The 12,261-nt window shown below is 42.5% G+C and overlaps 1 protein-coding gene across 9 annotated transcripts in view; it reads left to right on the plus strand.

The window, feature by feature from the left end:
• WNK2 (WNK lysine deficient protein kinase 2) overlaps nucleotides 1-12,261 on the plus strand; it is a 148,265-nt gene that overhangs the window by 70,230 nt on the left and 65,774 nt on the right. For 8 of the 9 annotated variants that reach the window (XM_059927054.1, XM_059927057.1, XM_059927058.1 and 5 more), the window contains 7 exons: nucleotides 636-929; nucleotides 1,484-1,533; nucleotides 2,335-2,503; nucleotides 2,590-2,706; nucleotides 3,091-3,261; nucleotides 3,532-3,577; nucleotides 4,089-4,208. In XM_059927054.1, the coding sequence (XP_059783037.1) occupies nucleotides 636-929; nucleotides 1,484-1,533; nucleotides 2,335-2,503; nucleotides 2,590-2,706; nucleotides 3,091-3,261; nucleotides 3,532-3,577; nucleotides 4,089-4,208 (967 nt within the window). The remainder of the gene's footprint in view (nucleotides 1-635; nucleotides 930-1,483; nucleotides 1,534-2,334; nucleotides 2,504-2,589; nucleotides 2,707-3,090; nucleotides 3,262-3,531; nucleotides 3,578-4,088; nucleotides 4,209-12,261) is intronic. The other variant, XM_059927061.1, reaches the window with a different exon arrangement.

Raw genomic sequence — 12,261 nt, forward strand, 5'->3', positions numbered from 1 at the left:
TGGCTTTCGCATCTTACCCCACATACCACGTGTCTTATTGGTCTCATACCAGCAGGCCCAGTGGCGGGTCATTCCCATTCCCAACCTCAACCCCGAACTGGAGCACTTTCAGGCCGGGGCTTCTGCCTGTCTTAGCCTTCCCCCACGAGAGCTTTTCAAGAGGGAACAGTAGGGAATCTGGTCCAGCTCCTGAGTCACCCCATGGAAGGCCTAGGTCCACAGTCCCTCTTGCCATGGCTGGGATTGGAATGCAGGTTTTGACCTGACAGGAGGCTGGGATGGAGTAGCGTGGTGGCCTGGCCGTGTAGGGTGGTGGCAGGGAGCCCAGATAGGTGCTAAGTGTATGCCATACTTACAGCTTCTCAGCCTGACTCAGCTAGAAGTTCAGAGATGAAGTGCAGTTTTAGGTTTGATTTTATACAGATGGGGACATGAGAGTGTCTGTTCTTGTTTGTTTCGTTAAATCTGCATACAAACATTCCTGGATATGTCTGTTGGGTGTGGGTGGATGGAGAGGGATGTCTGCATTTCCTGCTCACCTGCCTGGATGGTGGAAGTGCCTGCTTTGGTCCAGGACCCTCAGGAAAGGCAATGACCCGCACCCCAATTTGCATCCCTATCCTCTGTGCCCCCAGATCCTGCTTGGCCACCCGCCTCCATATGCCGTGGACGTCACCACCCAGGTCCCCACAGTGCCCACGCCTGCTGCCGTTCTCTCCCCACCTCTGCCAGAAGTGCTGCCGCCTACTGCCCCCGAGCTCCTGCCTCAGCTCCCCGGCTCCCTGGCCCCCACATTGATGGCGGCTGCTCAGAGCTTGCCTGTCCAGACCACTGCGCTCCTGCCACCTGCTAACCTGCCACTGCCCAGCGGGCCTGGGATCACTGGTCCCTGCCCAGCCGTTCAGCTGACAGTGGAGCTGGCCCCGGAGGTGTGTGGCCCTCCCCTCGGGGCTCTGCCCCCATTCCGTCACCCTGATCCCAGCACCACGGCTGCCTTCCTGTGCCGTGGCCTTTGGTCTCAGCCCTAGAAGTCAGGGATGCCCTTGGGAAGGTGGAATCATGTGCTCAGGGACAGCCATGGGTGCTGTTCTTATCTCCCTCTGCTGTCCCTGGATGTCACACTTCCTTTAATCACACATCCAGCTGGAGACCGTGATTTTTACACATGGATTCAGAGTGCTTTTCTTTGGAGGTGATGGGAAGGCCTGTGACAGTTCTTCCTGGGCCATGTGCTCCCTCATGGGGATGATCAAAGTGGGTTAGCGTGTTTGGAAAGGGGGTGGCCCCAGCTTTTAGGAATCTGCTTGGCTCCAAGCGTTAACATAAAAAGCCTCACTCCTGCCACCCTGCGTGGTTTGCTTGCTGCAGTCAGAAGGAAGCGGGTGGCGGGCTGGGCTGTGGAGGTGGGGAGACAGCAGACTGATGCGGCTGTGTCGCGGGGGAATGGATACGACCTGTCCTCCTTTCCATGGTTTTATTTCAGGAGCAGGCCTCGCAGGACAAGCAGCCAAGCCTCCCTCAGAGCTGTGAGAGGTAATGGCACACTTTTCCCTCACGTGTCAGGGCTTCTAACAATGTCACTCATTTCCAAGTCTGATGTGGTGGAGCTTCAGGTAGCTCCTCTGGGGTCTTTGTCAGCGCTTGTTGCAATTTGGTAGTCAGATACTCCCAGTTGTATTCTGGGTCCTCGTGCTGGTCTGCAATGCTGAGGACCTTCTAGAAGGGAGAGGCTGCGGACAGAGAGTCAGCAGGTCTGGGGACCGTGGGGAGGCCTGGAGGGCAGGGCAGAGTCCAGCCCACATCCTGGGTCTACCAGCACCTCAGGCATGGAGAATGTTGCATTTGGGGAGGGAACTGGTCACAGGAAGTGACCATGTGTCCCACCCTTCTGGTAATGCCAGCACCAAACTTGGTGTTCCGCAAACTCCTCAAATCCTACAACAGCTCCATCTGCTTGGCGTGTTCCCCTTGCTGTTGAACAGATGGGGGAACTGAGGCACGGGGGCGGATTGCGTCTTAATCCTGACATTTACTGTAAGCCGAATAAGCCTGATTCAGGCCAGGAGCTGAGAGGACCTAGGTCCTGGGTCAGAAAGGCCATGTGTTCTCTACGACTCCAGCACTGCCTAGGACAGATGTTACAGGGGGAGAAGGGGCAGTGGGCTCAGGGGTCTCTCTGCTGGGCATGGCCAGCTTTAGACTCTCTAGGTTTTCCAGGTGAGCACACCCAGACAGTAAAGCTTCTGGCTGTTTCCCGAAAAGCCAAGTTTCCGACATGAGGCAGGCTTGCAGGCCCTTCCCTTGGGTACTGTAACGTTCTTGGTTTTTGCGTAGCTACGGAGGTTCCGACGTCACTTCTGGAAGAGAGATGAGTGACAGCTGTGAAGGTGCATTTGGTGGGGGGAAGCTGGAAGGCAAGGCCGCTCGGAAACATCACCGCAGGTCCACGCGTGCACGCTCCCGCCAGGAGAGGGCCAGCCGGCCCCGGCTGACCATCCTGAATGTGAGTAGCCAGGCAGAACGGGCCGGCAAGACAGGGCTGGCTAGGCACAGTCTCCTCCCTGGTCTCACTGCCCGAGTGTCCTGTAGGTGTGCAACACGGGTGACAAGATGGTGGAGTGCCAGCTGGAGACACACAACCACAAGATGGTGACGTTCAAGTTTGACCTGGATGGGGATGCACCTGACGAGATTGCTACCTACATGGTGAGGCTAGGTGTCCTGCCTGGTCAGATGAGTCAGTGGCCCTTCCCCTGGGACTGTGAGGCTGTCTCCCTGTGTCCTTTGGGCGCATGCCTGCCAACCCCACTGAGGAGAATATTGGTTGCCAGCCTTACCTGTCCTCCCACCTCTGCAGGTGGCTGCCACTTGTGGGCAGCACTGGCCCATCACCTGGAGGGCCTGCTTCTCAAGCTGTGGCTTCTCTTGCTGAACCGTGCAGCCCTGATGTTGAGAACTGGGCTCCCTGGCCGTGTCTCCCCTCTTGGGCTTAGTCCAGAGTAGAAGTCAAGCAAATCAATCAGTGAAGACCCAGTGTGGCCAGTGGCCTTAGGCACATCCCCACCAGCAGGGTTGCATGTGCTGTTGCAGGTAGAACACGACTTCATCCTGCAGGCTGAGCGGGAGACATTCATTGAGCAGATGAAGGACGTCATGGACAAGGCAGAGGACATGCTCAGTGAGGACACGGATGTGGACCGTGGCTCTGACCCTGGGGTGAGCCCGCCGCACCTCAGCACCTGTGGCCTGGGCTCTGGGGAGGTAAGTCCCGGGTAAGAGGTCCCAGGAGGGTCTGGGCCTGCTTATCCCCCAGCTCCAGGCTCTGTGAGTACAACACTGTGATGTCGCCTGCTGGAGGAGCCTGTAGGCCATGCAGTGTTGGGTGAGGTGGCTGGGAGGGTGGGCGCCTTCAGTCCAGTTAGAAATGTCCAAGCTCCTGAGGCCCCTCAGATGATTTGAGGCAGTGCTGTGCTCTGAAGGAAGTTCTTGTTCCACGCAGTCTGCTGAGTTCTGATCCTTTACCTCCTTCAGGAGAGTCGCCAACCCCAAGCGAATGCCCCGGTGTATCAGCAAAATGGTATGTCTCCTTTCAAGGCTACACCTGCCAATCAGACATGCATTTGGAGGAGGCATATCTGTCATTGTCCCTTCTCTGCCTTCCAGCAGGCATTTGATAAGAGCCCCACAATGAGCATATTGTAAGGGGTTTTGACCACCACACGGGGGGTTGCTGGAGTGTGTGGTGAGCGTGCCCCCATCTGGGGACAGCTGCCCTGTCTGAGAAGCCATGTCTGGCCTGGGTTGGGACTGAGCATTGTGTGGACTCACTGCTGTCTGCTGGTCCCCCAGCCAGCATTACCCCTTCAGTGATGCACCACAGGTGTCCTGGGACATAAGCCTGTGCTGGGGGGACTTGTGAGAGCCTCTGACAGTGAGGACCCCCTGAGTGGGTTGCACATCCTCCCCACTGGTGTGAGAGGAGTTCCCCAAATCCCCATACGGCAGGTCTGGTGCTGGTGGGAAGGGGTCACGCCAGCCTTGGGAGAAACCTGCTCACTCTCACCAGCTGTTTTTGCCCTGCCTCTTAGTCCTTCACACTGGGAAGAGGTGGTTTATCATCTGTCCAGTGGCTGAGCATCCAGCAGCAGAGGCCCCCGAATCTTCACCCCCACTTCCTCTGAGCTCCCTGCAGCCAGACACCAGCCAAGGTATGAGCAGCCAGAACCCCTCAAACCTTCCTCCTTGATAATTAGGTGTGTCTCCTGTGTATTGCTCCACACCACCTCATTGTCCTCAGCCTGGCTTTACCTGTGCTTATGTTTTGCCAGCATGTGCTGTGTGCCCAGCAAAGTGCAAGGGCCTCACCCTGCACTGTTGCCCCAAAACGCAGAGCAGTCTGTGGGGCTGTGTCCTTGTCTGTATCCCTGTCCTAGTTTTACACCAAATGAGCCAAGTCAAGGTGGCACTTAGGCTTGGGCCTGCCAGTTACCTTCACAGTACAGGTGAGGCACATGGGTTGCACAGGTGTGTGCTGAAAGGGCTCTGCCCTTGCCCTTTCTTACCAGTATTGTTGTGGGAAAAAGTCTCAAGGAAAATCAGAAAACATTTTGATTTAAACAAGAATGAAAATACAGCATATTAAAATGTGTGGGATGCAGCTAAAACAGTAATTAAAGGGAAATTTATAGCACTAAATGCTTAGAGGAAGAAAGAGATCTCAAATCAGTATCCCAAGCTTTCATTTTGAGAAATTAGGAAAACTAGAACAAAATCCAAAGCAAGCAGAAGGAAGAAGAAAAAGATAAGAGCAGAAATCAATGAAATTTGAGACAAAAACGATAGTAAAAACAATGAAACCAAAAACTGATTCTTTGAAAAAAATTAATAAAATGATTAACTTCTTGTAAGACTGACAAAGAAAAAGACACAAAATACCAATATCAGGAATAAAAAAGGAGACCACTACAGATCCTGCATAAAAGGATACTAGTCATGGAATACTATGAACAAACCTACACACATAAATTTGACAACTTAGATGAAACAGACTAATTCTGAAAGCCACAAACTACTAAAACTCATCCAAGGTGGAATAGATAACCTGAGTACTCCTATTAACAAGATTGAATTTGCATTGAAAAATCTTCCAAAGGAATTTTCTAGGCCCAGATAGTTTCACTGGTGAATTCCATCAAACGTTTAATAAAGGAAATAACACCAATTCTATACAGTCTCATCCAGAAAATGGAAGAGGAAGGAACACTTCTCAAATAATTTTATGAAGCCAGTGTCACCCTTATATCAAAACCACACAAAGGCAGTACAAAAAAAGAGTGCAGATGCTAATCTTTCAAGGATATAGAGGGGAAAAAAAACTCAATAAAATATCAAAAAGTCAAATCTAGAAATTTATAAAAAAAGTAATATGCCATAACAAAGTGGAGTGTATCCTGGGAAGGCAATATTCAAAAATCAATTAATTCACCATATAATGTCAATGGGAATTTCCTTTCCCTACAAAGGGAAAGATACATGATCATACCAGTTGATACAGAAAAAGTATTTGACAAAATACAGCATCCATTTATGATAAAAATGCTCAGCAAACTAGCGATAAAAGGGAACATCCTCAACCTGATAAAGGGCATCTACAGAAAACTGGCAGCTAACATCATATTTAGTGGTGAAAAGCTAAATGTGTTTTCCCTGAGATTGGGATCAAGGCATAGATGTCCACTCTATTCCTATTCAACATCACACTAGAAATCTTAGATTCCAGATGGGCAAGAAACAGAAATAAAAGGCATGTGGGTTGAAAAGGAAGAAATAAAACTGTCTCTGCAGCTAATATGATTTTATGTGGAAAAAATCACAAGCATTCTTAACAAACAACTCTTAGAACCAGTAAGAGAGTTTAGCAAGATCACAGGATATATAATCAACAACAAAAATAACTATATTTCTGTGCTGACAGTGAACAATTAAAAACTAAAATTTTGAAAGAATACTATTTACAGTGGCTCAAAAAAAAAAAAAGACACATAGCTATAAATTTAACAAAACATATACAGAATCTGTACAGGGAAAACTACAAAATACTGACGAAATGGATTAGAGATGATCTAAATAAATGGAGAAACATACTGTGTTTATGGATTGGAAGACTCAACATAGTAAAAATGTCAGTTCTTCCCGAAGTGATATATAGATTTAATGCAATACCAATAAAAATTCAAACAGGAAAATTTTTGCAGATATAGGCAGTCTGACTCTAAAATTTATATGGAAGTACAAAGGTAATTTAAATAGCTAAAGCAGTTTTGAAAAAGGAGAATGAAGTTGGAGGCATCACAGTACTCAGTATTAAGGCTTATTATAATCTTACAGTAATCCAGAAAGCTCAGTATTGGCAAAGGGATTGACACATAGATAAATGGAAAAGAATAGAAAGCCCAGAAATATATCCATAGGAATACGGCCATTTGATTTTTTGACAAAGATGCAAAAGCAATTCTATGTAGAAAGGATAGTCTTTTCAATAAATGGTGTTGGACTAGTTGCTCATACATATGCAATAATTGAAGCTTGACCTATGCCTGACATCTTATATAATAATTAACTCAAAATTCATTGTATATCCAAATATAAAATGTAAAACTGTAACTTTTAGAAAAAAACATTGGAGAAAAACTTTTGTGACCTGAGCCAGGGAGTCCTTAGATCTAACACCAAAAGCATAACCCATAAAAGAAGAAAATGGATAAATCAGACATCATCAAAATAAAACTCTTTTGCTCTGTGAAAACCACTGTTAAGAGAATGAAAAGACAATCTGCAGACTGGGAGAAAATAATTGCAAATTACATATTCAGCATAGTATTTGTTCCTGAAATATATAAAGAATTCTCAAAACTCATCAGTGAGGAAACAAAGAACTCAACTAAAAAATGGACAATAGACTTGAACAGACACTTCCCTAAAGAGAACATAAGGATAGCAGTTAGGCACATTAAAAAAAATTAATGTCATTGACTACCAGGGAAATGCAAATAAAAGCCATAGTGAAGGATCACCATGCACTTGTGAGAATGGCTAAGCTAACAATACTAAGTTTTGGTGTGGATATGGAGCAACTGGATCTCTCATGTTAGTGGGAATGCAAAATGGTATAGCTATTCTGGAAAATAGTTGGGCATTTTAAAAATAAAAGATATACTTAGTATATGACACAACAATTTCAATTCTCAGTATTTATCCAGGAGAAATAAAAACTCATGTTCAGTAAACACATAAATAAGTGGTTATAGCAATTCAATTGCCTAATTGCCCAAACTGGAAACAACCCAAATATCCTGCAGTGGGTGAATGGAAAGACAAACTATGGTGCTTTGAAAAAGAAACAACTATTGACACATGCAACAGTATGAGTGAACCCCAAAGGCTTACTGAGTGCAAGAAGCCAGTCTCAAAAGGCTACATACTGTATAATCCCATTTATAATGACATTCTCAAAAAAGCTATAGATAGAGAACAGATCAGTGTTTGCAAGGAGTCAGAGGTAGGGGGAGAATGTGAGTATAAAGGGATAAACCAATGACATTTTTTGGGGGTGATTGAATTGTATTGATTATGGTAATAATTATATGGATATATGGTGCTAAAGTTCTCAGAACTCTACACCTAAAGGAAAACTCCATTTTACTGTATGATAATTTAAAAAGTGAAAAAAAAAATTTTACATATGTTGAAAAAAATACATAACAAGGCAGATAATGAGGCAAGATAGCATGAAAGGAAAGCAGCAGCAACAACAGACAATAAAAGAGACCCTCAGACTTCTACTTTAGGCCAAGATGGATAATAGGCCCTGGATTTATTTTCCCTCAGAACAACTAGAAAAACATGCAAAATATATGAATGAATGTTTTTTAAGACTTTGAACATAAGGCGGTGAAGGACATTGATCCCTGAAAAAATTCTATGATCATTTCAGCTGACTGCACTGAGAAAGTTTTCACATCCCAGAGCAGGGAGGGAGGGACCCAGGTAGAGCTCAGCAGACTACCTGTGGTGAGGAGACTGACCTGAGAGTCTGAGAAAGCCCAAGGGCAAGAGTTTGCCGGGTAGAGTTCTGGAGAGGAGAGAGCAGCACAAAGAGAAAAGTCTGTGGATTGACAGAGGATTCCCCTTGATTATTTTGCAGAGCAATGTATGTGAGGAAACTAGCCAATGCCAGGAAATGAAGCACCCCAACGGATTAGAGGGAATGGTACTAAAGCTCATACGGACCAGAATGTCTGTTCCTACCAGTTAGCTGGAAGGACTTATAATTCAAGGGACATTGGGTAGAGTACTGAAAAGGGCCTTGCCTCAGTTGTGGAGAATAATTAGCCCTAGACTTAAGAACAAGATCTGAAAATATCAAGCCACAGTAGCTTAACTGCATCCCACAACAAAGAATGTTACTAGGAATACAAATTCATACAGCACCCAAGAAGGCAAATTTTACATTATCCGGTATCCAATCAAAATTACCAGGCAGGACAATATGAGAAAAATTCCTCATTCTAATGAACCCATAGCTGACACAATTGTTAGAATTAGCAGACAAGCACATTAATACAGTTATTACAACTGTATTCCATATGTCCAAAAAACTATAGGAAAGAAATGTAATTTACCACATTGATAAATTATGAAAGAGACAATTCATAAGATTATCTCAGTAAATGCAGAAAAGGAATTTCACAAAATTCAACAGCTATAAACATCCTTAGCAAACTCTATATGAACTATATAGGGTTGAACCTGATAAGGTATATGTAAGACCTGTGCAGTAAGAACTACAAAACAATGTGGATGGAAACCAAAGAAGACCTAAAGAAGTACCCTATTCATGGATCAGAAGACACAGTATTGTTACAGAGTTAATTCTTTCTCAGTTAATCAATAAATTTTATGCACCTGCCACAAGAATCCCAGAAGTTTTTTTCTAGCAATTGAAAAGCCAACCCTGTGAAAATGTAAAAGCCATTGGAATTTGGAAATAAGAGAAGTAGATTGGAATGCTAACACTAGCTGATTTCAGGAATTATTATAAAACCACAGTGATCAAGACTGTGTGGTATTGGTATAAATACAAGTAAATAGATCAATGGAAAAAAATAGAGTCCAGAAATAGACCCAAACACATAGAGACACTTAATTTTTTATAAACATGCAAAGGACATTCAGTGAAAAGAGGACAATCTTTTCAGTCTTAGAACTGTTGATCATTCATATGTGAAAAATGAATATCCATACTTAACACTATATACAAAAATCAACTCAAAATGGAATATAAACCTAAATGTAAAACTGAAAACAAACTTATAGTAGGATACACAGAATGTTTGTGTGACCTTGAGTTAGATAGAGATTTCTTAGATATAGCACCAAAGCATGATCTGCAAAAGAAAAAAATTGGTAAATTAATCAAATTCAAAATGTCTACTCTTTGAGAAACAGCAAGGGAATGAAAAGAGAAACCAGAGACTAGGTGAAAATATTTTTTAACCATATATGCAATAAAGGACTTGTGTCCAGATCATATGAGGAACTCTCAAAATGCAGTGAGAAGAAAATAAACAAGCTAACAAAAATATTTGAACAAACACTTCACCTAAGATTTGTGGGTGCCAAATAAGTATATGAAAAGGTAATTATTCAGTAAGAAACTGCAAATTAAAATCGCAAGAGGATACCACTACACACCTATTAAAATAGCTAAAATTTAAAAGACCAAGTGTTGTTGAGGATGTAGGGGAATTGAAACTCTTATACACTGTGTAAAATGGAAAACAGCTGGAGAACTTTGGAAAACAATTTGGTAATGTCTTTTAAAAATAAACATACAAGTGCCATAGGATCTAGTTACTCTGCTCCTTGGTACGTAGCCAAGAGAAATGAAAGCAGATGTCCATACAAACACTTACACAGCATGTTCATAGCAGCTTTATTTATAATAACCGGAACGTAGCAATAGCTCACATGAACAGAAAAACATATTGTGATTTATCCATACCATATAACACTACTCTGCAATAAAAAGGAATGAACAACTGATATTCATTATAGTATGGGTGATTCTCAGAATATGCCGGTGAAAGATGCCAAACAAAAAAATAATGCATGCTACATGATTGCATTTATATAAAAGGCTAGACTAATTTAAAATGCAGGCTAATTTAATTTATAGGGATGGAAAATAGACGAGTGGTTGTCTGGGAATGAGGTTGTGGTAGGAAAGGAAAGGAGGTATAGATTATAAGGTTCATGAAGAAATAGTTGGGAGAATGATGGACATATACATTATATTGATGGTGGTGAAAGTTTTGCTTATATGCCTGTGTCAATACTTACAAACTCTACACTATAAATATGTACAATTCATTGCATGTCAATTATACTTCAACATAGTGGTTAAAAACCAAACAACAGTTACAAAGAAAGCTAACTATCAGGGGCTCCAGATGGTGGAGTTACCAGACAGATAACTGCTTACTTAGTGCTAAAATAAATAAATGACTAGAGTGAAACTTTTGGCAGAGAATTGGAAAGTATACCAAAAAAACCAAAACCAGAAAACTCACCCTTGAAAAACAAACTCAAATGGAAATTCTGGAGCTGAAATTTACTGTAGTTAAGATTAAGACCTCACTGGATAGTTTGTACACTGCTGGAGAGAGAATTAGCAAACTGAAAGGTAACTTAAAAGAAAATACTTAAAGTAGAATAATGATATCAAAACTGATGAAAAACAAAGGAGGAGCTAAGGAATGTAGGGGTTACTGTGAGATAGTTAAACATGTATAATTGGAGTCCCAGAAAGTAGAAGAATGAGACAAAATCAAGTTTTAGGAGGTAATGCAGAGAATTGAAAAGCATTAAGCCACAAATTCAAGAAGCCCTCCAAACTCTGAGAGAGAGAAAAACTACACAAATATATTATAGTTAAAGTACTGAATACAAAAGGCAGATGAAAGAATTTAAAGGCTGCTAGAGGAAAGAGCAGGTACTGATTTGGACAGCTCCCATCTCATTAGATACAATGTTCGCCAGTAGACCAAGGAATACTGCTATCCTCAAAGTGCTAAAGAAAATAAGCATAAACCTTGAATCTCTACCTGGTGGTATCATCCTACATAATATGAAATGAAGACTAAAGGGATTTATCACCTGCATATTTCAAACAAAGATACACCAGGGGGGATATTTTTAGGCAAAACAACAGTGACCCCAGATGGAAGGTCAGAAATACAGGAAGGAATAAAAGTAATGGAATTATAAACACATTGGCAGGTCTAAAGGAATGTTGACTGTATAAAAACATAATGTCTTATGAGATTTGAAATATATTTGTTGTGTTAAAATACATGAAAATAAGGGCATATTTATCAGGGGGAGGGAATTGTACTCATAGGGCTCCTGGGTTCTTGCATTGTAGGGGAAGAGGGTCAAAATCAAGAATGTATATTGTAGTCTATAGAATACCCTTGTGAGAGTTGTAAAATAGTAGATAACTTTCACACTCATGGGGGATGGGTGGATGGGGGAGAATTTTTACAAAACAAAAGGCAGAGAAGGAGAGAAAAAACAACATTGAACATGATGAAAATATAGAAAGTCATTAGTAAGATGGTAGTTTTTACCCCAATAGATGAGTAATTAAATTAAATGTAAATGAAATAAATATCAAAGGTTGTCAAAATGTGAAAGAGAACAAACCAATAACAAACTAAGGCATAAGACTACAAAAGGTGAAGAGTAAAAAGCATGCTAATACTAACCTAAAGAAAGCTAGGATAGATCTTTTCTTTTTCTTCTCTTTTTTTTTTTTGGCGGCACTGTGTGGCATGTGGGATCTTAGTTCCCCGACCAGGGATTGAACCCGTGCCCCTTGCAGTGGAAATGCAGAGTCTTAACCACTGGACCACCAGGGAACTCCCATAGAGTAGATCTTTTTATATCAGACAAATAGACTTTAAGACAAAAAAGTAATGGTGAAAGATTCAGCTTTCCAGGAAGATCAAGTAATTCTATATTTGCAGGTCTTTTAATAACACAGCCTCAAAATATATAAAGCAAAAATTAACACAACTAAATGAAAAAAATAGAGTAATCTACAATCATCATGGGAGTTTTAACTTTTAGAATGGGAAGACAAAAACCAATAAGGATATAAAGGATTTCAACAATAGAATTAGCAGTCTTGTTCTATAT

The sequence above is a fragment of the Balaenoptera ricei genome, chromosome 6 (genome assembly GCF_028023285.1).
Source record: "Balaenoptera ricei isolate mBalRic1 chromosome 6, mBalRic1.hap2, whole genome shotgun sequence".
Lineage (NCBI taxonomy): Eukaryota > Metazoa > Chordata > Mammalia > Artiodactyla > Balaenopteridae > Balaenoptera > Balaenoptera ricei.